This window comes from Mugil cephalus, chromosome 16, assembly GCF_022458985.1.
Source record: "Mugil cephalus isolate CIBA_MC_2020 chromosome 16, CIBA_Mcephalus_1.1, whole genome shotgun sequence".
Taxonomy (NCBI): domain Eukaryota; kingdom Metazoa; phylum Chordata; class Actinopteri; order Mugiliformes; family Mugilidae; genus Mugil; species Mugil cephalus.
The window spans coordinates 6,005,729-6,031,981 of record NC_061785.1 but is presented as its reverse complement, the minus strand read 5'-3'; the positions used below and the strand labels follow the sequence as shown (position 1 = coordinate 6,031,981).

Here is a 26,253-nt window from a genome sequence, read left to right as displayed (position 1 = left end):
ATATATGTAGGGTCACATACTTTACTTTAATGACTTGCACTGCATGGAGTCAGCCAGGGTTGCATAGTCCAACACTCCCACTCATTTTTATACCCTTTCTTCAGTCGATATGAATTGGAAGGCTAACTACTGACCTCTGTACAGTTTCTCAGTCAGTCCATCATTCTATTTGTATTGTACATCAACAGAATAACATTTTGTTGTGAAAATATTTCAGTACTGAATGTTCATGTTACACTACCAGTCAAACGTTTGGGCACGGTGTCTCATTCAATTCAATGGAAACGTGTGCCCAAACTTTTGACTGTTACTGTAGATGAACAAATGCGAAACAAGTTTAAAATAAAAAATAGCATTCTGTGTGCTTTTCTGTTCTCACATCGGTTTCCCATCCCGTGCACTCGACAGCCAAACAGAGTGCTACCTCCCACTAGCTGGGTTTACATAGAGCCAAGTATTCTGATTAGAAGGCCAAAGCGAATAAAAATGCTCCATATGAACATCTCATTGGGAAAAAACAGGCCCAGTTTCATTCGGTTTCACAGGGGTAGGATGTTCCTTTTCCCAAACCGATCTAAAGTCATGGTGAATCAGAACAAAGTCAGATTCTGTTCTATCTTGACGGAAATGGACAGCGATGCAGGAGCATCAGTTCACGAGTTTTATTTCTGAACAATATGTCTATAACAACAACAAATCAAACTTACAGCTTGACAGCTGCAGTGTGGTGAAAAATATCGGTGCGCATCAGATTTTTCATGACTATTTCAGTCAGCTTCTTTTCCCCAAACCACCGGCTCTACCTCTTCGTCTACTCGTAGTGGTACCGCTGCTCGGTTCCCACTCCCTAACAGTGGATTTGACGTGTCTTTCCATTTTATTTTCATCAGAAATGCTTCACTCTCTTCAGCAGCTGAAGGATCCAACCAGCTGAATGATCCAACCAACCCCAATGCCTTCAAAAATCTTTGATTTTCAATATTTGACTTTAGCAAATGTATTATTTCTCCATTAGCTTTGGCTGAGGCCATTCTTCCTGGAGTCCACACCCAACGCAATTATCTTTACACACAACTTTACAACAAGTATAGCACAGGACCTAGTTCCAGTTAGCAGTAACGCCAGAATGTGGTTCTTAGCATAATTCATAAATGGTCAGATGGTCGGTTATACATTTATTTACATTAGATGTGATTCCAGTATGTTAAATTTATAATTTGGATTTCATAAAACCATTTACATTTACATTAGCACAGATCAGTTGCTGCTTTTTCAGTGATTCTTTAAAATGATATTTGTTATTTTCTTGTGTGAAACGTTCAATTCCCCCGCTAACAAAAGTGTAAAAGCAATCGCAACTACTATGGTGATTACACGAGAGACCTCCATCTGCACATGTCACGACTGTAAAACAGCTGTTCCGATTAAATATAGTGGTACATGTAAACACCAGATCGGAACAGATCACCTCACATGTAAACAACTGACCTGAAACCTTCAATTGGAATGAGAAAAAAAGTCTCTGAATCAGCTGAAGAGCTTCCAAGAAGTTAAGACTAGTGGCTCTGGTGAGCGACACACCGCTAACACTAGGACCACAGATGATCATGTGGTCAGAGTCAGACATTGGCAAACAGCCGACCGTCAAGTCAAGATAAATATTTAAAAGCGCTTGACAAACTGTTGAGATGCTGGTAGCAGCGCAAATGCTGTTATGCATAAACATCAACAATTTCACGTCAATTTTATGTTTATCTTCATATATAAAGCCGCAAATTTGTCTTGAGCCTTTCAGTCTGTGCAACGTACAGTACAACACTCCACTGGACAGATCTGCAGAAACACATCAGACAAACAATTAAATAAAAAAACTTGCAGCTTATCCTACAACCGGCTGTTTCCATGATTAGTAAAAGTATCGACGCATAGTGAGAGAACTGCCCAAACGCCTGTCGTGTGATCTGGGGTAGAAACTCACGACGCTCCGAGCAAAAGGAACGAGACTGAATCCGACAGAATAACAGGGCCCACATGGTTACGCAGATAAACACACTGTAACGCAACGTTCAGAGTCACATTACAGCTTTCCACAGTCAGTAATAAGATGATTGGCTGGCAGTGGCACGTCTAGTTAGCGGGACATTGTTGCGCTTGACATTTATCGTCGCTCCAGGGTCGTGAACTTGAAGCCAAACAGCAACTGAATCATTAAATGTGAACGGCTGCAGCTTTTCCGTCTCGGAGGCACTGACATAAGTGTTTTCATGCTGAAATGAGTGACTAACTTCCGCTAAGCTAAACACGTCTTTGTTCAAACTGGGCCATTACGCGCTGAGAGGGACATATACTCCGTGTTCGGCGAAACAAGGGGCGCTTTAAGAAGTGGATTACTTGCTGTAATTTGATATTATTAATACCAATTACTGTTATAGATAGATGCCTTCCTGGACGTCATGTGTCTAGGGAGGCAAAAGATGAGGCACAGTAATTGTAGAATATCATAAAACAGTTGGCATAAAGATTGTACTGTCCTCTACAATACAATCTGAGGACAAAATATCCACTCTGGAAGGAAATTAAACAAGAAGGGGGCTTAGTTATTAGATAAATGAATTCAGTGAGGATTCTATGGTTCAATAAAGCAAACCAAATAGCTCCATTTTCACTCTTAAGCTCAAAGCAAATAGGATGCTCAATAAAAACATTCGACTGGTTCTCCTGGTTAAAAAAAAAAAAAAAAAAAAATCAATAGCTAGAGGACAAAGAACCTATAGCCATCACTTCATTCTCTTATCAGTGTGATTTAGGGGACAACGATGATGTTAAATAACTGTAAATCCTTATCTTTGACTTTGTGGGTGGTTTATGGCAGTTTCAACAGCAGTTCAGAGACAGAATGTCCATACCTTCTGCCAGATACACGATTTATAGCTTTATTACTCTTTGTCTAAAAGAGCAGAGAAACATATAATTGAAAGGAAGAGATAGCAGCTTGCGAGTGGAGGAGCCGGAGAGAGAGGGGGCTCGGAGGAACTGAGGATCATCATCGCCGGAGACATATCACGGCGACAGTTTTATGGCTGAGGAGCCGGCCCCTCTGTTTTTTTGGGGTCTCGTTTTTATGAAACGAGGGAGATCCAATTTTCTGATTCATCTGCAAAACGCCCCGGACCGGGGTTTAGTATTCTGACTTGTCGGGCTTCAAACCGGCCTACACGAGCGCAGAGGTCACCGGGAGGGCTCGGGCGGTTGAAGTCATGAGTTTGCGCACACACTGTCACAGGCCTGCTCATATTTTTGCCCTCAATGACAACAAGCCCATTGTTCTCCCTGATAAGGCTTCAGTGTGCACAGTAATGGGAATTAAGCAGGGCATAAGTCACAGAGAAATTGGGTGACAGCCGATCAATAGATAGTGGCGAAGCCCCAGGGACCATTAGCGAAGAGGACCCCATTGTTTGTCCATTGGCGAGGAGAGTTAGAGGCTGTTTGGATCTGAATTAGGTGTCGAAACTAAGAATACATTCAGCTCGTGAGGGAGAAGGTGTTCGTTGGCCGGGGTTCACAGGCTTGACCGCTGACCTGGTTGTTTTTGTAAATAATAATCTGGTTTCATTCCAGTAAAGAGAAAGGAATTTTGTTTTTAACAGAAACAACTTTCTCTTAAAGCAGTGTCTCAGTTATGAAGCGAAAAAGAGACGTTATTGCATGAGTTGTTCAAACAGCCCTAAATAAAATTGCATTCGCCTCCATTGGGATATGACAGAGGCAGAAACTGAGAGATTGAAATCTCCCTCCAAGGCCTTTGGCGCTAAGTACATTTTATTGTAAACATCTTACTTTAGGTAATTGACTCTTGAATTGTGCGCCCTGGCAGCCTTTTTTCGACTCTCTAGACTTTTAGTGTTTGGTCTGTCCGCTCTGGGCTGCAGAAGAAACATGTCGGTGCAACACGGGCTGGGTGGAGAAGGGGCAGCCATCAACCAAAGGAAATGCTGGATTTCTGGGGACAGTCTCCTTTTTGGCTGACCTGTCCCGCAGCTAAAGTTGTCCCAGAAAATGTACCAAATTTTAGCTTTTTATGAATGAGAAAATAATGTTGCGTGCAGACTATAATTGTTACAGTAGCAGTCACGCTGCTATTGACATTACAATTTAAATATGAATAAATATGACAAAATAAACAAAACCATAATTGTCCCTGTTTCTTAATTTTCTTTCATTTTTGGCAACATTTATTTATTTACTGGTTTATTTATTTATTTATTGGGATTTCACATCAGCAGGCAGTGCAAACACGGGACCATGTAAACCTGTTTTACTACTAGTGTGTGATTATTCTACAATATTTACTCATCATCACAGTAAAATAGTCCATCCTTAGTCATGAAAAATATAAATGAATCAATAAAAATACCGTGATATCCATTTTTGGTCATACCACCCAGCCCTACGTGATGGCCACTGCTTTGACAAAGTGTTAATCGCTAGTCTCCATTAGCTTTTGCAAGAAAACTTGTTTTTGGTCTTTATGCGTGGAAAAATAGATTTTGACTCATTAATTCTGACTAAATGTTTCAGTGCTACAATCGATTGTACGTGTTTACAGCATAAAGTGCATTACTGAGAGGATGCGTGGCACACGGTAAGTTAACATCGACTGTGGGAAAAGCGCGCGGCACGATTAAAGACGCCCTGCAGCCCTACTCTGGAGATAGAGGATGAAAATGCATTAGCTCTAATCTTTACAGTGTTCAGAATGATTAGCCAGAACATGTGACAACTCCGATAAAACAGATCCCCCCATTAAGTTCTTAAGGCAAATGCATATTGTGGCCATCACTCCAGGACATTCCCACTTAAATGCACAGATAATTTGTTGTTGCAATGCATTATTCCTGCCCCGTAACCAGACCCCAGCTGAGTGAGCAATGTGCCAGTGATAACTAAAGATATTAATTAGTATATCACGATCGCGGCACATGCACTTTCACTGTTAATAAATTCCGAGCCATCGACTTGTGATTTAATTATAAATTATGTAAATGGTTGCCATGAATCATTTAGGTCTGTGCATTTTATTAGCTAAATGGGGGAGCGGAATGTGGACGTATCACAATGATGACGATTTACACACTCGAGTGATGACAGCGAAAGTACAAGAGTATTTATCGTGACTGGATCACAAGTTCATGTAAGCCTCCTGCTAATGGCAGAAAACATTTCAGATTGATTAATAATTGATTAAAGGTGTCCTTTAATGGCTATTAAAGCGTCACGTTTACCCATAGGTCTTAGGTTTTAAAAGTTTCTGTGTACATTAAGGATCTAGCTCTACATAATGCATCATGTTGTCAGCACATGTTCTATAATGTTAGGTGGCATGTAGGCCACCGCAGCACGGTTTCATCCCACGTTGATTCCAAATCTTGGCAAATAACAAAAAAGTGAGCAGATAGCACAACAGTTTAGATTTTACACTGAACGTTCAATGCATCAATAACCAAATTTACTCAGGACACTTTATAGTTCTGAGACCAACTCAAGTGTCTTTGGGAAGGACACCGAAACTGAAACTTGCTCACGATGGCAGACAAGCAACTTTCAAGGTAGCTTCTGCCATTAGTGTGTGAGTGTTTCTGTCTAAGGCAGAAAAGGGCGATACACCCATCAGCCACAACATTAAGACCACTGACAGGACCACCTTGAGATAATTCAGCGTTCTACTGGGAAACTTTTGGACTTGGCAAGGTCCACAATGTGTCCAACTTCAGCACAGGACACCCTCAGAAGACCCGTGTCCAAGGGGAAAGGGACAAGGGAGAGCTACAGAATATTAGGAAGGTGGTCATAATGTTAATCGTACATCGTATGTGATCACAGATCATTTACTTAAAGGACGGCAGAGAGGAGACAGAAATAAGAGGTGGAGGAAAACTAATTTATGTAATAGACGGTTTGGACTGAACAGAGGATAAGAGAATAGACTGAACCACTGTTCATTCAGCTCTTGTAATTTGTTCACAAACATTTCAAATAGCTCTGGTATTTCTGCATTTAAAACTTTAAGTTACTCTGCGCTGTTAGATAACGGCTTCTGTGTTGACTCAGAATGAAGCTGTTAGGTCGTGCGATTTATTGATCGGTTAGGGGCAAAAACAAAATGACCTCCTCGCCCACACACGGTCATCCCTCACAAATGAACTGAAACCAAGACACAATCTGTTCGTCAGCTCTACATCTTCACTATTTTCATAACTATTATAGTCACACAATCATTCCTCTGGCAGGTTTTGTGCAACAGTCTAAAAATGATAAAAACACAATGAAATTGGACGTTTTTTTTTCTATTCTTTCATACTGAAATGTATATTTTAAAAAAAAAAAGCTAGCTAACTCTTTTTCTTTTTTTTTTTTACAACCACTTTTCTTGTTGTCAAGATGATGTAGTGCCAGGAACAAGGAGTATATTTGGTCTGAAGAGGGCTGTCACATCGGACTGTCAGGCTGCACTTTTTGATGGAGCTGTATCGCTCGCTCATCTGTCAGTCACAGAGAAAGACTGCTGCCAAAGTCAAAATCGAGACTTGAGACGAGCGGACTTACATGACGTTTCGTTGCGTGGGAGAGGGAGAGAAAAAGAGAGAGACGTCTGAGGAGCGCGGCTCAGCTCTCCAGTTCAAAATTTGTGGGGCATGTTTGCTAAGTAATAAAGTGCAGTAACAAGGCGGACGGCTGTTACTGCACGTCACTTAAATCTTGAAGGGCTCCGAAATGCTTTGTAGAGAAAGATAATAGTCTCATAAAGTTTCCTGGTTATCGGTGATAAAATCAGAATATTGCCTCATCACACTTACAAAGAGGGCCCACACATTTCAGAGAGCGTCATTCATCCCAACCGTTCGACGTCGTAAAAAGCTTCTCCTCATAGACTTGAGTCAGGCCAGCTCATAAAATTCAATCATCATAACAACAGTGTCGGACATTGTTCTGACATACGAGGAAAAATCCCCAACTCGTGAAGTGTGTCTCTCTGCCTGATAGTTATGGTGTTTACTCACACAAGAGGTTTTCGCCCCCCCAGGCAAGCTCCACAGCTGGAAGCTTCCCAGCCCCCTTGAGGATCAGTCCGGACTCTGTCGGGAGGAGGCAGCAGTGCTAGGCCAGCGGACCGGGGCAGCCTGGGAGCTGCAGATCAGAGAGCATCACATAGCAAGTTATCCATCAGGTACAACAGGCACATAAAAGTTTAATCCAGAAAACAGCACTCGGCCCAAACCTCGTCCGCTGTGAGAATGAACACAACCCCCCCTGCACGATGCAGCTGCCAAACAGAAACATGTTTTATTAGGGGCCTCCACACGCACTAGATTTGGTTTTATTGTTTGTGTTTGATACTGTCTCCATGTCAGTGCAATGTGACACAGATTTCTCAGGGAAGCTGGCTTTTAAAAATCTGCCCATTTGCCCCCTCTAGTGGACACGTTTCCGTCTGCGTGTCCCCTTTGTTCCCAGGATTTAAGAAAATGAAGATGATAGAAAAGTCTGAGCCACATTAAACCCACAGAGACGGGGACGTTTTTTTTGCCTCACTTGAAGGTTATTATGTTGAAACAGCATCAGAAAGGTGGGAATGCAACTAAATGATCATTTTGTATTTGTTTTGTACTAGCATAGCCAATAAACCAGCAAGTGAGTGTAAACAACTTATCATTAATTAAACTTTTTATTTAAGGTTTAAAAATGCATGTGCATGGAATACAAGTAAGAAATAAAATAAACTACACATCTAAATGGTGCTAATTCTCATCAGTCTGCTCTAATATGATGTTTTAGTGGTAATTTTGCTCTTTCTTTGCCACATTAAATAATATTGTTCACCCTCTCTTCCTTTACAAATGCACCTCAAACTCCTTCAGTCGTTTCTTTAAGGCCTTCTCATCAGTTCTTTTATCAATTAATCAAAAACTTAATTCACATTATGAGTATTCTTTCATTTCTGTGATCTCAGACCTCAGTTTTAAAACGGTCTAACTGGTACAAAGGTTTCTTTTCGGTCCTATTCACTGTGTGAGTGGTGCGTGAGTCATAGAAATCATGAGAATAAGACATAAATCAAAGCTTTTAACATCTCTTCAGGGCAGACTGGCGAACAAAAGCTCAACTGTAACAATCTTTACGCACGTCCTTCTTTTCATATCAGTGGCCCAGTGTGACGCAGTAAAAAAAAATATCCAGACAACTCCGTTCTCCTTGCTTCTTTTTACTTTAACTAAAGTCTGTTACTTGCAGCAACTACATCTAAACTGTAGTTAATACAGGGATCTACCCATGACTTCAACCCCCCCTAACAGTCATAACGCCCTCATGACTGTGTTACGTCATGAGGCCTGTTCCTCTTTACACACAGAGTCAGTGATTCATTTATTAATGATTAAAGATCCCCCATGTTGTCCATATGTGGAGACAGTAACGCAACTAAAAAATATTTAACACATTTAAAAAGAAAACCTATATTTTTTTAAATCCATAGTTATTATTCAGTGGAGATAAAACCAAAATGTCTGACGTAGGTAAAGCCGAACTTCAACATCATGACAACACTGCCCCTCAGTGGATGAATTTCTGTATTACATGTCAACTTTATGTCTTTATATCAGTTTAATCATTTATTTATTATTAAATTTATCAAATAAAATTCTATCAAATGTTAGACCTCTCACTTGTGATTACAGAAAAATAATATTAACCTGTTATCATTACAGCCTTATTGAAATTTATGACATACCCAAAGTTAATTAAATGCAGTTCATGAACATTTTGGAGCTCATGCCTGATCTTGCTCTATAACAAAGTTTCTATAACAAAGGTCACAATCACTGTACGTGGTATTGTTCTTGAGTTTTCACCGTTAAAGAAGAAGAAGAAGTTGTGTGGTTCGCCAGTATTTTTTGTTTGTTTGTTTGTTTTGTTTTGAAAAAATGTGGTTGTTGAATCCTACAAAGATTTTTATCAATGAAATCTGAAGAAAATTACATATTGTATGCAACATTTACTCAAACACAACTCGTTCACAGAGCTCTGACTGGTTCAAAAAGATACTGCCCCATATACGACTCAGTGGAACATTAAAGGGTTAATTATCGTTATTTTATATCCCATCATGCAGCAGGTTTAGTGTTTCAGTTCATTCAACTGCTGCAGTGTCAAACATCTAAGTTTAAAGTCCCCACTCTTGTCCACTCTTCCTCCTCCCCTGTTGTCTAGTGCATCTCAACAAAGGCTTCTAACAGTGTCTAGACTCTGGTCTACTACTTGTATCTGGGCCTTCGCTCTATAAAGTGCTGATATAGTATGAGTTTGCTTTTTATCAGAGTCCAACCAAAGTATTGTCCTCTACCAAAACCCTACCCTACATGTGCAAAAGGCTGAGTCATCATGTGTCAGCTCCAACCTGCAGCCTAATTTCTACACCTGTTTAAGTGTTTACCATAAAACATTGTATTACAATATTTTTTTAGTCTAGTAGCTAAAGTAGTTAGGACTGCAGATAAATCCATGGCTCTAACTAATTATATCGCTGACCACATTTAGACAAAAAAAGTATATTTTAAGTATATTAAGAGGGTGGGGACTATTATTTAGAGTGTTAATAATGAATCCGCTCTGCTTAAGAGATACTTTTAGTTTAAATTACTACTACAAGTACCTCGCATGCATGAATGCATTTTGATCAGATATTTCCTGACATCTCCCCATTAAAAGGGGGCATGCACTAACACGCAGCTGTGTTTCCCACAGTGGGCGTTTGTTTTCCGGTCCTATCATGAGAGCCGCAGCGGGTCATATGATTAGTGTCCACTTGACTGACTGTATTATTTGCCCGTTTACCAGCAATTCAGCAATTCGCTGTCTTTGATTCCGCAGACCAACTACTAAGGGACACAACTTTGTGGTGAGTTGCTATTTTTGCGTGACCGTTTTTGCTGTTGCGTGTGAGCTTAATTTCATATCTTAAGTCGCTTTGTGTGTGTTTGTTTTTGTTTTGTTTTTTCACAGTGGTAGAAATTTATCTTCGTTGCGATAATTAAATGCGCACTCGACTTTTGTCACATTTTGTGATATGTTCGCTGTTCATTTCCATTATTGCATACACCCAAACACAGTGGCGGTCATATGATCGCAGCTCGGAGACGCAACAGGAGTTTCAATGTCTGCTGGTCGTACCGCTATTTGTTCGCCTTTTCTCGCGGCATTACGGTAGCGTAATTATCCAACGCGGAAGTGTTTGGACTAAAAGCAGTTTAATCGCATGATTCTCCTAGCTCTTCCCAAAGCGATGTTTTTTCGCAACGTTTCCAAAGAGGTGCTTGCCGGCTCTCTTACTCTTGGGGCCGTTTTTGTTACCGGTTATTTGCTGGGTAAGAGCGAAGGCGAAAACATACATGTTTAAATATATACATATATATATGTGTGTAGAATTCATGAGGGTGGGAGATGTGTTCAGGGTGACTTAAAACTGCAGGTGAAAATGACGTTTGCTCAGACTGAATGTGGCTCAGCACAGACGGGAAAAACTGTGTAAAATTATATTTAATACTGTCCCTGTTTGTACAATAAATCTAAAAGTCATGTATATTTTTATTTTTTCCCCATACATACTCCACCTGTATGTGCACTGTTCATATTTGAATATTTCTGTAGCGCCGCTGTTAACAATGTGAATTTCCCCATTCTGTGATAAATAAAAACATATCTTAGAATTAGATTTCAACAACTAAATGGAGATCGAGCACAAGTATGATCTGCATGCCTAAGCTCTGTCTGGAGATAGTTTTCACAAATCAAAAACAGAATTTAGTTCTTTCTTCTTACACTCTCTTTCAAGGTTATTAGGTGCACTACTGAAAACTAAACAGCATTAGTGTAAAAGATTATTTTCCACTAATGCTGAACACCAGAACCCTAATGATATTAGGATTTAGTGCAGGATTGTTAATTTCCACTAGTGTAACTAATGACCTGGCAGAGTGAGTGTATATCTTAGTGTGAAAACAGAGAATAATTGTGAATTAAAAAAATAAACTACTTTCGATTACATGGTTGTGCTACTTATTGAGAGTTTTGCGATCATGATTGTCACACATTGAGGATTATGGAAACAAAAGCAGCACCCTGAGAACTGAAAAGTCTAAAGTCAAAGACTACATCACTGCATTAGCAGGGTATTGCAAAAAAAAAGATGCACAATTCTTTCATAAAGCAATTTTCGGACACACTGCTGCAAGTTGGCAGAGCGTCCTTAGATGAATAACAAGTGCAGATCAAACAGCAGCACAGTACAAAGTCCTCTTCTCCTCGTAGGACCTCATTGGAAATTACAAAACTGCGAAGCTTAAGGAAATCCACTACGAGGTGTAACTGCGAAGCAGAAACCGAAGGACAGTGAGATTCATTCTATCGCCCAGAAAATGTCAAGTTATATTGTCTAAAGATTTTCCAGGATTCATTTCTTTATCTGGATCTGTTGCTGCTCGAGTAATAATTCCATTTCCCATTGAAGTTTGATGTAATCTAAATCAAATAGCTACTGCGCATTAACTACACCAGACTTTCTGTTTTTCAGAAAGATGTACAAGTGGACTGGTAGTTTCCTTGACATCATCATGCTCTTAAGGTCCTCATAATTGTTTCATGGTTCATGTTTGCCTGCAGGAAAAAAGAAATCTTCCAGAATGAGCATCACCAAAAGCCACTGTGGGGACAACCCACTGATGCAGTACGTCCTCAATCACTCCTTGAGGGAGCATCCGGTCCTGAAAAAACTCAGACTGGTGAGGAGGTTTTAGTATCTGGGATTCTTCCTGTGCTCTGGACGTCATGATGTAATCAGGTTTTGTGGTGTAATATGCGAAATTTAAATCCCTTGTTTCCGCTCGTTGCTTTCAGAGGACAATGGAGGACTCCTGGAACATCATGATGGTCGCCTGTGAGCAGTCGCAGTTCATGGCCAATTTGGCGAGACTAATAAAAGCCAAAAAGGCGTTAGAGATCGGTAAGGGTGTCAAATTCCTCTGTTCTTCGCCTGTTCAGACAAGTATCTTTACATGCAAAACCATGTTACTAGAAGACAGTTTCTTTTTTTTGCTACCTATATGGACGTCCTTTAAACTGAATAAAAGTAGTTGTGGGTGCAATATGATGTGACAAAATAATTCAAATGACTCAGATCATTTATCACACCCAGATCTTGATACGCCTATAACACTACTGAAGTTTTCCTGTGCAAAACTTGTTTGGCCGGACTTTGTTTTAGTTTAGTTTTGTTTCAGTAAGCCCAAAAGCTACTACTGACTGTAAAAAGAAATAAATGTATTCTCCTCACCTACTGCATAATTGTGCTTTGAGTGCCCGTCATTGCTTTTGCAGGAGTTTACACAGGCTACAACACACTGAGCATAGCACTGGCCTTGCCTGACGATGGAGTCGTGGTTGCATGTGACATCAGTGAAGAGTACACCAACATCGGCAAACCCTTCTGGAAAGAGGTACAATTCACATCTATGTTTTATTAAATGTAAGAAAACTACCTGCAACATTCATGGGATCTGTTATGTTGTGTGATATTGTTGAATTATTCCTATATTGCAAAGAGCTGATGAGAGCTGGGGATGATCAGACATCACAGGTAATGGACAAACTATAGTTCTGCATGTGGAACCACTGCACTGGGGACCGGCACAACCAAAAAACCATCACCAATCTGAGTATTTTGTTTTCTGAAAATATTGAGCAATAGATGATTGATTGACAGCAAATTAATCAACAGGATTTATTGCAGTCAACTAATCACTGCTGTCCTCTACGTGCAGAACATTTGATGTGTCCTGTGACTGCGTTCAACAACAGTTTATCGGACATTTCACTTTAAATGTGTGTGACACAGGCCAAATTATTGCTTGAGCAACATAAATGACTCATTACTGAATGAATATAACCATTTGATGCCCTAGACAGGAGAGTGAATAAGGAGAGTTTTGGAAAAGAGTCCTTTCATTCCTCATAATTCACAATATTGCACTAAATATGCAATATCTACATAAGAGATAAAAAAAACACACACAAAGATACGCTTACAAAAGACCCCCTGATATACTGGAATGCAGAGTTTATCGTCTGCTATCAGTCAATTTATCTAATGCAAATTTTACTCTTGAAAATATTCTTAATTCTTTTTTTGTTCACAGGCTGGAGTCGAGCAGAAAATCGATCTTCGCATTCAGCCGGCACTGAAAACTCTAGGTACAGTAGTGTATCTTTGTATCTTCACTTGCTGCTTTAAATTTGACCACAGATGTACAGTTTTTAGATATAAAAATATTACAAATTCTTTCCAAATAGCTCACTGGTACCTTAATATTCATGAATAATGAATAAATCTTAATGTGACTTTTTATTTTAACATCCACAAACATCTCTGGGGCAATTGTGCTGTCGGTACTTTAGCTGTAGGTGTAAAGTGTGGAAGTGATTTTTATGATTGTTTCCTTTATATATAGTTATAAAATTACAACATGATGCAGGTACAGCCTGTATTTGATTAACTTATGAAAGACAAGTGTGTCACTGTCTGTTTGAATATCGTGCAGTAATCAAGCTATTAAAATGTTTTACTGATTAACAGGACTGTCAAAGTTAATACAACATAGAACTGTCTGTGATTTGATATGGACAATCACGCGGTTATTAAACGGCATCCAGGTCAGACAGTCCTCTGAGGCTATAAAGCTACAGACAAATAATTATCGGTGTAATAGGAGATAAATTCCCACTGCAGTCTTGTTATCTCTACAATAAGCCAAACATAGTACTATAACTTCATCATACTGCAGCACACTGTAAAAGAGTACATATGAAAATACAGCATAAAACACAGAAAACGTATTGTTTCAGGGCAAAGGATTACACTAGCATGTGGTTTCGGCTGAAATGTAAGATGTAGAAGTTTTTGTACCTTACTGGAGTAAAACCGTGCCGTGAAAATACAGGGAAACTGGCAATAAATAAATAAATCTTGAGCTGATAATGACATATTTTGGCACATGTCCAATTAGGGAAAAGCACAGGTGATAGTCGCAAATGTCACGAGTTAATCCACACAAAATCCAGGACCTTCCCTGAAAAGAGTTTACCAGACTGTTGAAAAGTCTGTGTTTAACTTATATGCTAATTAGATGCTAACAGCTATCTAGTCCTCCTAATTTAACCCGCAAACAACACACCTGTACAAACCTAATTAAAGCAAACTGCAAATTAAATGTTTACTACCTTGATTCCAGTTAACATCCACTTGCTCCTCGTCCCTTTGTCTTTAATTAGCTGTTAAAACTCCGGTGTTTTTAGCCGCGTTTAGCATTTTAGCTCGAAGTTTTTTTTGTTTGTTTGTTTTTTTAAAACTAACGGTCGACGTAACATTACGTAACGGCTTATCAAGACGTCACGTGACAAGCCGACGTTATGGATAACGCCTTATATTTTATTGATAAAATAAAAATAAATTTCCTCGAAATTAAGCCCAAATTATAAACATAGCCTATATATATATTGTTAAAACAAATATAAATAATTATTAATGATAAATACGTAGCAGGAAAAAAATCCATTTGCCTTAATTTTATTCAGATGTGTTTAATTTACAGAATACATTAATACATTATCTAGAGTAAAGAAAAAAGAGACAGATCTTTGGAGACAGCTACAGTATAGCTTAGTGTAACTGCTTATTCATTATTTTATGTTCTGTTTTCTTCATTTTAGACGATCTCCTATCTTCTGGCCAGGCCGAAACATTTGACTTTGCCTTCATCGACGCAGACAAAGTCAACTACAACAGCTATTTCGAAAAGTCTCTGCAGCTGTTGAGAAAAGGAGGCGTCATCGCCATCGACAACGTAAAGCCTTCGACCAGCGCAAATATTTAAGTGCTCGAGTTATTTAAAGCTGCAAATCCTCTAAGCAAACGTCTCTCCGGTGCTGCAGGTGCTGTGGGGAGGGAAGGTGGTGAACCCGTCCCCGGACGATGCCGACACCGTGGCCATCGACAAGCTGAACAAGAAGCTGCTCAGCGATACGAGGATAACCCTGAGCATGCTCACGGTGGGAGACGGGCTGACTCTGGCTACCAAACTATAAGACGGAAAGCTGCCACGATTGATAAACTTTGTACTCTAGCAACACTGAGACACTGCGAGTCATTTTGAAGTTAGTGTATAAGTGATTATGGCGGTGGAGGTTCATTTACACAACACCATTTTTTAATGTAATTTCAATTCTAACTACTAAGAAACTGTAATTACTAGTTTACGGCTCAGTGCAGAATTTTGAATTACAGTGGATGAGTTTGATTAAAAAAAAAAATAAAGTACACACATTTGTTTTTGTATTTCATTTTTTTCTTTTTTTTTAAACTTCACACAATCAAGGTTGATTTTAGGACTTTATTGTAAAGGTAGACACACACCAACACACAAACTGCTTCCCGATTAGTGTCACAGTCCTCCAATGAGAAGAGAGGTCTTTATCTCATTTTCTTGCAACTTAGAAGCAGGTAATCAAGGTAGCAGGGGTCTAAAACTCATCACGCAGCATAATTAAGCCTCTTTTGGAAAATAAGCGAGCAGCAGCCAAGAGATTTGCTTCAGGCTAGACAGAGATTAAATGTGCAAATAAAACAAAGGAGGAAGAGCTTAAATAAAGGTGTATTCTACTGTGCAAAGTAAGAGCTCGGATATACATTCTACATTATCACACTTCAGCAACAGAACAAGGTTTTGCCTTTGGAGCCACTCCTGGATTGTCAAAGTAAAGAAGCCAGGTTTCAAGTTTTTTTCTATCATGATGGAGGATAAATTGGCGTTAAGGAGTAGCTGATTAATAACGGCGTGTGACTGGGACTACTTATTGCAACCACAATGAAAGGAGCTCGGTGGAAAGATTTCCATCTTATCAGTGCCTGTGAAGTGGGATTCTACTTAGTTTTGGCTTCATCATCAGAATATCCGTTGCGACCGCACGGGGCCGGATTCTTGTCGATATTCTTCCTCTTCTTCTGAAATGGCTCCTCATGCCTCCAGCTCCAGGCCGAGACCTAGTTTGTGACCGCCGGCATTGATGTTCTTCCCATCCACTAGTGCCGAGAGGATGAGTTTCATACCTGAAATATTGATCCAGTTAATAAAAAACCAGACCAGAAATGAAGAAGGTGTTTTACTAAATTGCATTTTCTTATACAGGCGACTCTTACCAGGCCTCAAAGTCTGGGTGTACCCGATTCCTACCAAGCTGGCATTATTCACCTTAGCCTGGAGAAAAATAAGAAAAATATTTAGAGCAGATATTATATTATTTATTTATCCAACGAGCTTGCACAAATCCCCACATGACATTCGATTTTAAGTATTTTTATATCATATGCATTGCATTTAACATCACCTAGATGCCAATATTATATTAATGAGGTATTCTTAATAGCATAATTGCCCAATAGCTTAATTAAATTTAATGTTGATGACTCATCCTGCACTTGGAGGTGTGTCATATCTTTGTGTCCTATGAATTGCTCTTTGTCTGCACTTCAGCAGCAGCGCTGACGGTTTTAATGACTCTACTCAGACATGAATGCACATTATTGCAGCTGACCAATCAGAGCGGACCAGGCTTTTGTGGATGGAGCCACACCACCTTCTTAATTTTGCAGGAAACATTTTCAAAATATCACTTTTTCCTCCGGGTACTCACGGATATGGAGGCACTGGAGTCTAACTGGTATTTAGCAGCGATTCCAAAGCGAGTGCCGTTATTGCCTGCAGTCCAGGCAAGATTCACAGCAGTCTCCAGCTTGTCGTTTACTTTCTGATAAATGGAGCCACCAAACTCAGAACCGTCATTTCTGGAGGGAAAAAAAAGGCAACATCACTTGCATGTCTAGAGCCTTAAAACACTTAACACTAAACGAGGAATGTCTGCATCCTGCTTCATGGAAACATGCACTGGTGTTAAGACATACACATTGGTGTGGAGCTGGAAGTCGCCAGTTTTGTAACCCACTGCAAAGTTGCTTTGGGTCATCCTGGATTTGGCTGTGTCAAAGGTCATCTGGTAGCCTGCCAGCCATCCCTCGTATCCGCCCACCGCTGCTCCGTGGATAGTAGGACCAGCGAAATCTAAATCTACATCAACGCCGGCATTAAGGTATTCCCTTTTATAAGCCGTTTTGACCTTGCCACTCTTCTTGCTGGAAAATTCAGAAAGAAAATGATGAAAATGTGAACACTAAATGGTTCTTATCTACAGTATTTAGTTACAGCTTGCACGTCAAGAAAAAGATAGCTCACCCAGTGTTTGGTGAAAACGTAGTGTCAAAAGTAAGTTTCAGCCCTTTGGTGATCTACAAAAGGGAAATCATTCCATTAGTCCTCATTTAGAGCTGTTTCCGTCGTGGGATGAGTCACAAAACAGCAACATTTTCAACTTACTTGATCCTCAACACAAACTTCAGTCCCAAGCGTGTTTTCTGTGGTCCACTTCTCCGTGAATGTCAGACCATATTCAGCCCATTTGTACTTAGTTTCCAGGGTGCCAGTGACCTTACTGGTGTCTACGTTGGACGAGCCAGACGTTTTAAATTCCTGAAGTGAACAGAGGAAATCAACGCAACTATCAATCACATAGAGTTGAAATACTTTCATGATTCTCGTAATATTTATTAAAAACTGTGATTTCTTAATTTCCTCAACGTCTACAGTGATATCTTTGATAAAATCTATGATCGGACACTCACCACTCCACTTGAAGACTTTGTCTTCACGTCAAGCTTAACCAGTCCAAAACCTGAGGGAACAGTGACAATGAGACACTACTCTCTGGGATTATAAATGCATTTCCACCAGCATGCCTGTCTTCTTCTGGGTAAACAAAAACCCACATATACAACTGTTTTTATATCCTGCTTCCATTTACCATATCCCTTGTTGAAGATGTCCTTTGCTGATTTTCCCAGGTCAGCGTATGTTGGAGGAATTGCCATAATGCCTGCGACGAAAGATACAATTTTAGAGAGTGTGAATGGTAACACACGGACCATGAAAAGAAATCCACCAGATGATTAAACTTTTAAAATGTGCAACCTTTAACCATTTAAGACTTTAAACGACAGGGATTTAAGGCAGAGTTTCAGTACAGCAAGGGCTTTAGCTACCACTGAGAAAGCTTATGTCATGTCCTGGACGTCACTTGGAGAACTTGAGATCATTTACAGTCTTTAAAATCAAACATAAACACACTTAAATGAGCATTCTTCCACCATGTTAAACTTTATGCTGGTGACCGTATCAAGCAATAAATAAACAGAATTAGGAAAACTCCAATTACTGGTAAAAAATAATACTCGTAACAATACTAAAATAAAACAAATCAAAAACAAATCCCAAAGCTCTAAGATCTTGTTAAAATCCTGTCATCTAGGTGCTATTATTGGCAAGTTAAATATCTGGATTTCCAGGCACCTTCAGTATCTGACTCAGAGTTACACGGTCTCCTGTGGAGAGTTGTCACGTCTCCTCATTGTCAAGGTTAAACCCGAAGAAACACTTCACAGTCTCCTTCCAGTAATCAGGAAGACTGGTAATGTTTGTAATGCGTGCATTGCAATAAAAAAGCAACAGAAAAAAAAAACGCTTCTTAATGCCTGCCTGTTTCTTTACCACTTCTACGTTTATAACATCATAATTTCAATGAGCTTCATTGAAAATAATGGTGAAACTAAACTAAATACTCAAATGTAATCGAGTTTATTGTCCCATTTCTATTTTCTTCCATGCAAATATACGTAAATATTGACGACAAATATGTCAGTGTGGCTGCAGCCTGTCATTATATTTGGAAGGAGTTTGAACACAAGCTTACAGGCTAGCAGATGGGATGTTTGACAGCTAACTCGCTTTATTTACAGAAAATACAGCACGCACGACATAATAAATTGTACGACCTAGTACTTACCGAGAATAACTGTTGTCGATTATGTTGCTATAAACTTGTCAGATTAGAAAGGAGGCAGAATAAACGAGTGAAGCCGGTGTAGGACGATATGGAGGAGACACAGCTACAAACACCCTCCTGACCTCGGCGCCGCAGGACCCGAAAATTTAGCGGTTGTATTTTATGCCTGACCGAAAAAGAGTTAAGATGTAAATTTCTTACCACTCTGTCAGTTAATTTAGCGATTCGATTATTTTTTGTTAAAAAATAAATGTAATTCTTGTAACTGGAAGACGTAAGTTTATATATAACACATTCGTGAGACCAACACACAGGCAAGTGGAAGACTTCTAAATCGCCATGGTAACCATTACGCTTAACTACCGTTTAACGTTACATTAATAGAAATTTTTTGGTGAATGAAAGTAAAAAATAAAGAATTGTCTTTTTTAACTCTAAAATAATAATCAATTAAAAAATACACACTATAATTAAATTAAATTTAATTATAAGTTAAATTTAATTCAATTTTATAATGTGTTCTGTTAAATATGTACACTTGGACATACTTAAATGATCCACAAGGGAAAAATAAAATAAAATAACATTAAAATGAAGTATAAGTAATATTAGTAAAATAGTGAAAGAAAAAACTGTACAGAATTAGTATATAAACAAATGTGCAAGAAATAAAGACAGACGAATATACAGCATACACACAGGAATGAAAGTCAGGTGCAATAGTGTGCATTAACATGGAGTTATCTGTTACAGAAATGTACGTTTTTGTACAGCTGGATAGAGAATGAAAAACTGCAGTGTTTTGGATGTTCCCTGTTGTTCATCTACTTCCACCTCCAGGACCCGGATTGTGATCGTCTCCACTGTTGTCCTCTTCCTCCTGAAGTCAATAACCATGATATATTTACCATCTTTCAAAAGTTTTATAAATAGTTTATATTCCATACAAATATATGTATATAATTCATTATATTCTGTTGTATGATTGTGCAGCTGATGGAAAAGAAAAAAAAAACCACAGCCTGATTTCAGTTCTTTAATGATGGAAATGCCTGACGAGACAAGAAACGAGTCATGTGGCTTTGCAGTAACACGTGAACACAAAAGCATCCGTCCTGGACTTTAGGATGTGTTAGACTGTCACCTCCATTTAGCAAACTCAGCGTGATGCAATCACCAAATAACCGGTGCATCACTACAGTGGCAAGTTTCGCTCAGTGAAAATGTCAAGGAAAATCTGAAATCAACATTAAAAAGCACATTGTGTTTTTAACAAATACATAGTCCAAAGCAACTGTAAACATATTTCTCTGTGTGCACGTTGCTGCAACTGTTTATATGGAATATAAAAATACCTATCGACATTTACAAAATGAAATAAATTAATATAAAACAAATACGTACAAATTTTTAGGGTCTGTTCACTACAGATTAATGTCAGAGAAAAAAGTTCATAGTACTTGGTCTTAGTCTGGTAATTTACAATGTAGTATGATCTTTTTCTTTCTTTTAAAAAAAAAACACATCTATTTTAAAGTAAATGTGAAAGGTTTGCAACATCTCGACACAGAAATCTAATCTAATCTCATCTTAACACTCAAGGTAATTGGCAAGTAGAATCGTAATTAAGACAGCTGGAAGCAAACTATTTTTGGCTGATAATAACATTTTCTAGAACACATCCCTTCCACAACCTGTACAGAAAAAGAAAAAGCAGTCGACATTAAATTCACAGGATTCAATGCATTGTGTCGTCTATCTATATTTAGCCGTGAATTTCTCCGACAGCCTTTAGTAAAGTTTTCAAAACGCGAGCTCAAGGAATGCAGAAGACATGTTACTCAACATGAAGACAGTTTGTTTGTTTGTTTTTTTTTTTGCTTTGCAGTCTAATGTAGATCTATACATATTGCTTCAACTCTGGTCCAAGGAGTAGCATTTAGAGGAACTACAAAGACAAAAATCCAAAACCAAATAGCGTTTTCACTGCACAGAAAATGGTAGTCTGAAGGATTCGATGAGGCTATCGAGATACTCTTCACTAAAAGATAAAGAATAATGCAAATCATGCCACATAACACGATATTCCTTTGGAGGAAAAAAATAAGCGAAACAATAAATCTGACAAATTTCCACTTTTTTTTTTTCGAATCGAACACGATGACGAGTGGCCTTCGAGAAACTCTTGCAGCTTTGGAAGCTGAGTCCCAAAAATCAAAGAGGGTATGGCTCTGTGTATCACATCAGGCGTCTTTGTTGTCGAGGATGTCAAACACCACCCCCCGTTGGCAACTAGACAAAAGCAGACGAAAACAGCAACGGCCTACAAATGTGTCCGACAGGACGCTGTTCATTATCCAATCAGCCTCCTCATCACAGCCGGCCTGGAGAAGGGCCAGCAGTACTCGTTGGGGACCGGCCCGTTGACGTTGCACTCGAAGAAGGAGAACATGGGGAACCAGATGCGAGCCCGTCGGCTCTGCTGGTAGGCCCGGGTGTTGGCTAGGGTGTGGTAGTACAGGAAGAGTCTGGTAGTGATGTAGAAGGCTATGAACACGTCGATGGAGTAGTGTTCGTGTGCGGCCAGGATGAAGAAGATGCCGAAGAGGTTGAGGACCCAGGATAGAGTGTGAATGAAGTTCCAGCTGCGAGGCGTGTCTGCAGGTGACGAGAGTAAAGGGCATCTTTGAATTCTTATTTGGATACAGACTCGTTTTTAAAAATTGTAGGTGTAGTACCGGTAAAGGACACTAGATGGTATCACAGGGATATGCACATGATGCTAAATATGGCAACAAAGTGTCTACCCTATAAATTTTAATAACAGATAATCATTTCTTTTTATTATGTGAATATAAGTGAGCCCTGCAACCACTGTAACATTTTAAAGGCTCTTTAAATATTTAGAAAGCTATTTTCCTAATGAGTTAATGTATAAAATGTCAGATAGACAGACAGTTAGTTAGTTAGTAGGGATGTGCAAAGCATTTAGTATTTGTATTTGTTGAGGGAAAAAAAGTATTCGTATTCACATAAAATTAAAAATAGGTGTAATTTTTTTTTTTTTCTAATTTAGGATATGCAAGTGTAATTTAAGTATTCTTTAATTACCCATTGTAATAATTCTGGATGTATATGCAGCCTCGGTTGATGTTTTGCATTGAATGCAGCTAATAGAGGTGATTTAGGGTGACTTGAAGGGGCAGAACGTGAATGCAGACGTCTCAATAGTGATGTAATGTAACGGAATAATCTCCCGGTCAAACTCTGCTTCCCAGAAGTTATTTAAGTTAAGTTAAAAAAAATCTATTTGACAAAAATCACCCTGACTCCTGAACGTCACTCTGTCTCTTAGGCAGTCACACAAGTATACAATGCGGTCACATGACAAAAAAACAGCCTTTTGACTACAAATAATCTGAAAATTATTTATTCAAAATAGGTATTTATAAGAAACACATTATTCGTGCCTTTCCGAATATCGTATTCAGGTTCGACTCCGACGATGCAAAGTTAAGTAGCTCTGTTCTCCGCTAAACAGAAAACTAAATATTTAAGTTACCTCCATGAGCCACGGATGTGTCAACAAAGAACTACTCACACTCCGTGACGAAGAAGTTGAGCATGGTGAGGACCACGGTGTGGCCGCTGAACATGTAGTCTCCGCACGTATGGACCCCCGTCAGGGTCATCCCGAAGCCGCTCCAGATGGCCACGGCTCGCTGCAGCTTGGCCCACATGTCGCCGTAAATCTAGGAGGAAATAAGAAGCGAGCGCGTTGACGTTCGAATTCAAACGGGTGCGGCGTTTAAAAGACAAAACGAAGCATCGCGCGCTACCTTTCCTGAGCACTGCAGGTGCTGTCCCGGCACGGACAGGGAGGTGACAAACATGGTGACGCAGCGCAGCATGAACACCGTCCCCATGAGGCTGCACAGGCGCCGCAGGAGGATGGACCTACAAGTCGTCAGAGATGGTTAACCGCGGTCTGATGTGGGTTTGATTTTGAAGAGCACACTCTTGGTGTCCTAGGGCACAACTGCTGCTGAGAGGACTCTACCTGTGTTTGTGCAGCAGCAGAACCAGCAGCCAGATGTTACAGAGGATCACTCCGCACGCCTCAGCCATGGCAAAGGCCCACGGTATTCTAGGCACACTGTGGAGAAGGAAAATATCATTTTCTGGCTCAAGATTTTCCAACTTGTATGACACTTATCGGCTGTTTTTTTTTTATAGCTTTATGCCCTGTAGATTAAATATGTTAGTGGTTGTATAGAAAACAGGATTTCAATATGTCTGAATGAAAAATTAAATTCAAATCTTAGCATTTTACAGGTTAACAAGAACTTTACTAATAATCCTTATAGTTAAAGTTTATGTACCTGTGGCCTAACACTCACAATTAATGACAACAAGACAGGTCGTGGCATCTTCAATCTACGTGAATGAAAACAAAAAGATATTTCCCCCTGCAGTTTTTTTAGCCAATCTGGACAATTTGAATCTACACCTTTTCAAATCCCCAATTGCAAACCGGCATTACCTTGAAATCAGCTCTGACATTCCACGAAAAAAAAAAAAAACCCCAGAGCTGCTCATAAACAATGGGTCGCACTTCAAAGTAGGTCACTTTAAAATACTCTCCAAAGATCTCTTTGAAGCAAAGCAGCCCATCAGGAATAAGAGGGGACAGTAATAGAAACGCGCTACGGGGAAGTAGGACAGCTATACCGTCCGCCATCTGGTGCCACATGCTGACAGATGATAAAAACATATATTCCCGTTTTGCTCGGTTTGTGGATTTTTTTCCTTTTTTTTATTTTTAAACAGCTGATGATGAGTGTTTTTGTGGCGTAATAAGGGACGAGACACCCACCTGTCTAAGAAGATGTCTGGCAGCGGAGGGTACGTGCGCATGTCGGGCACCCTCTCGTGCACGATGACCATGACAAAGGACGTGAACCCGAACACGAACACCACGTAGACGGAGCTGAGCACCGTCTTCCAGTACTCCGGGTCCAGCCGCCTCATCTGCTGCTTGTACTTCCCGTTGGTGTACTGGTGGTACTCCTCCCCCACCGGCGCCGTGTCGGTGCTGTCGCAGTCCCTGCCCCCCGGGTCCCCGTTGCACAGCCACTCCAAAGTGCCCCCGGAGGCCGACGGAGAGAGCCCGTCGAAGGGGAGGCCCAGCTCCTCCAACAGGTCGATGTTCTGCTTCTGGAGCTTGCGGATGGACACCATCAGCCGCTTGATGTCCCCCAGCACCTTGAGCTCCAGGGGAGGCGAGCGGAGGTCGTACTCGCTGAGGGCGAGCAGGCTGGTGCCGTCCAGGCGGTGTTTGTTGCACAGCAGGTCCACATAGTCACAGAAGCCTTCCTCCTTCAGCCACTTGGCGACGTGCTTAGGCGTCCAGCGACGGACGCTCAGCTGGGTCATTTCCTCCCCTCGATCTGTAAACTGGACGGAGGGACCATTTGGAGAAACGCTTACTGTTATTATCGGTTCCTTATTGACTTCCTCCTCGGCAAACAATCTGAAGGAGAAGCAGGTACTCTGAGCAATTTCTACTGAATCAGCAAAACGAGTTCCGAGCAAACCTGAGAGACTGCAACGTAGACGGAATAAATGAATTCACCTTGTGACAAAATTAGATATAAGACGACTGCGGAGCTACACGAGAGAGCCCTCGCAGGTTGAGTAACTGTATGAGGCAAACAGTGTCAAGAGTTTCCTCAGGAAAGTTTGCTCAGTGGAAACCACACCCTAAAAATAAAGGCGAAGGAGCACAAATATCCCCAAGGCCAAATACTGACTTAAAACTTTTTTTTTATTATTAATAATTTGGTCAGGTTTATATCTATATATATATTTTTCATTTTAATTTTATTTTATCTGTCTTTTTACTAGTGGTTTTAAGAGTGTTTGTTTTATGTGTAACTAAGTAACTCTGACCAAGTAATTTCCCTTGGAAATCATGAGTCTATTCAGTCACAAACTAACACGGTATAAACTGTATTGTTTAAACTCTATAAGATATACACACATTTCTACCTGTTAAGGTTTGAAAGGGGTTGAAATAATCTGCTAAATCTGCATTTGTGTTTAAACAGAACATAAGAAACTCTTCTTTACTCAAAACATCCACCTACTAGGACCAAATGAGCCTCCAACAAACTAACAAAGACTAAACAAGCTGGCAAATATGGAGGAGTAAGGAGCCACTAAGCCGAATAATTAGCTAACTCCTCTTAGTATGTTGTGATAGAAAAGGGCAAAATGTGTGTAAAGACGTGCACGTCTCGGACAAACGTGAAACCAAACGAGGGCATCCTCCCCTCTACCACATCCACCTCTGCCCCGGTATAGCTGCAGGTAGCCAGCTAGCTGCGTCTGATTTGCGGTCACTCACCTCTCAGTCGGGGACGTAACTAGGGACGACGCGGATCCTCTTTTTATTCGGCTAACTAACCAAGTGGCATTTCACACGATTCACGAGAAGTCGCAGTAGAGTTTGATGCAATAGCACGGGCTCGTTGGAAATCATTTCGCCCTGTGCCTAGCATGCACTGTTGTCAACACAGACGAGGGCGGTAATGGCTGGAATAGTAGCGCACCTTAGAATGTGGCTTTTGCTGCGGCTGGCCCACAGCGACACCCTCTGGTCAGACGGCGGTAGTGCACCATCTAAACCACCACAAATATATAAGTTACAGTGCTGTCAAACGAATAAAACTTTTAATCAATTAAGGTTGTGTGGTCTACATTTGTAGATTTCATTATTCTCCTTCAGAAATAACACGATTGGTTATATTTGTAGAGATTGGTCATAGATTGTAGGTTTGATGCATGATATGCAAAAACTGTACACACTGGTCATGATCAGAGCTGTGCTCTCTCGATTACATCTGTCGAGATGTTCAACTAATTAGTGGCTTCTATCATTCTACTGTAGCGAAAGACTGGAATGCCTTTTTTTCCCCCTTTCTCATGGTTTTTGTCTGTTGTATGTTGTAAGGTCATGCGTCTTGTATACTGGATTTATAAATAAATAAAAATCTAAAAATGAAAATAAGACTTTTAATCAGAGTAATCACAGGGCTGCTGTGGATTAATCTCGATTGACATTCATTTTTAATCTATGTTAATCGCATTTCATTTTGCATGAGCAACCAGACTCAAGAAAGAAGAGAATATACT

At 40.0% G+C, this 26,253-nt stretch overlaps 3 protein-coding genes and 1 long non-coding RNA gene across 7 annotated transcripts in view; 1 reads left to right on the top strand and 3 right to left on the bottom strand.

Annotated features, from left to right (window-relative positions):
• The window catches only part of LOC125022204, a 109,826-nt gene extending 95,165 nt beyond the window's left edge, over window positions 1-14,661 (bottom strand). Inside the window, exons 1-2 of one of the 2 annotated variants that reach the window (XR_007114424.1) lie at window positions 14,329-14,661; window positions 7,062-7,188 (exon numbers count right to left, since the gene is read on the bottom strand). This is a non-coding gene — a long non-coding RNA (uncharacterized LOC125022204). The remainder of the gene's footprint in view (window positions 1-7,061; window positions 7,189-14,328) is intronic. The other variant, XR_007114423.1, reaches the window with a different exon arrangement.
• Window positions 9,800-15,426, top strand: LOC125022203 (catechol O-methyltransferase domain-containing protein 1-like). Of its 2 annotated transcripts, none has more exons than XM_047608639.1 (7): window positions 9,800-9,955; window positions 11,716-11,834; window positions 11,950-12,055; window positions 12,430-12,548; window positions 13,248-13,302; window positions 14,818-14,951; window positions 15,040-15,426. In XM_047608639.1, the coding sequence occupies exons 2-7, from the start codon at window positions 11,736-11,738 to the stop codon at window positions 15,190-15,192; spliced, it is 666 nt and encodes a 221-aa protein (XP_047464595.1). In that variant the 5' UTR covers window positions 9,800-9,955; window positions 11,716-11,735; the 3' UTR covers window positions 15,193-15,426. The 2 variants fall into 2 exon arrangements, with proteins under 2 accessions (XP_047464595.1, XP_047464594.1); XM_047608638.1 differs by lacking the exon at window positions 9,800-9,955 and adding an exon at window positions 10,261-10,421.
• Window positions 15,427-15,483: 57 nt separating this feature from the next.
• LOC125022202 (voltage-dependent anion-selective channel protein 2-like) lies at window positions 15,484-19,212 on the bottom strand. The gene is made up of 9 exons (XM_047608636.1): window positions 19,057-19,212; window positions 18,019-18,090; window positions 17,840-17,889; window positions 17,535-17,687; window positions 17,394-17,446; window positions 17,066-17,293; window positions 16,798-16,948; window positions 16,304-16,361; window positions 15,484-16,213 (listed from the first exon to the last, which is right to left on the bottom strand). Exons 2-9 carry the CDS (start codon window positions 18,083-18,085, stop codon window positions 16,122-16,124), a joined length of 852 nt encoding a protein of 283 aa, XP_047464592.1. The 5' UTR covers window positions 18,086-18,090; window positions 19,057-19,212; the 3' UTR covers window positions 15,484-16,121.
• An 866-nt stretch (window positions 19,213-20,078) lies between these two features.
• On the bottom strand, window positions 20,079-25,665 carry samd8 (sterile alpha motif domain containing 8). Of its 2 annotated transcripts, none has more exons than XM_047610006.1 (6): window positions 25,466-25,665; window positions 23,933-24,513; window positions 23,117-23,212; window positions 22,896-23,013; window positions 22,658-22,808; window positions 20,079-21,714 (listed from the first exon to the last, which is right to left on the bottom strand). In XM_047610006.1, exons 2-6 carry the CDS (start codon window positions 24,490-24,492, stop codon window positions 21,410-21,412), a joined length of 1,230 nt encoding a protein of 409 aa, XP_047465962.1. In that variant the 5' UTR covers window positions 24,493-24,513; window positions 25,466-25,665; the 3' UTR covers window positions 20,079-21,409. The 2 variants fall into 2 exon arrangements, with proteins under 2 accessions (XP_047465962.1, XP_047465963.1); XM_047610007.1 differs by lacking the exon at window positions 25,466-25,665 and adding an exon at window positions 24,654-24,762.
• Between the last annotated feature and the right edge of the window lie 588 nt (window positions 25,666-26,253).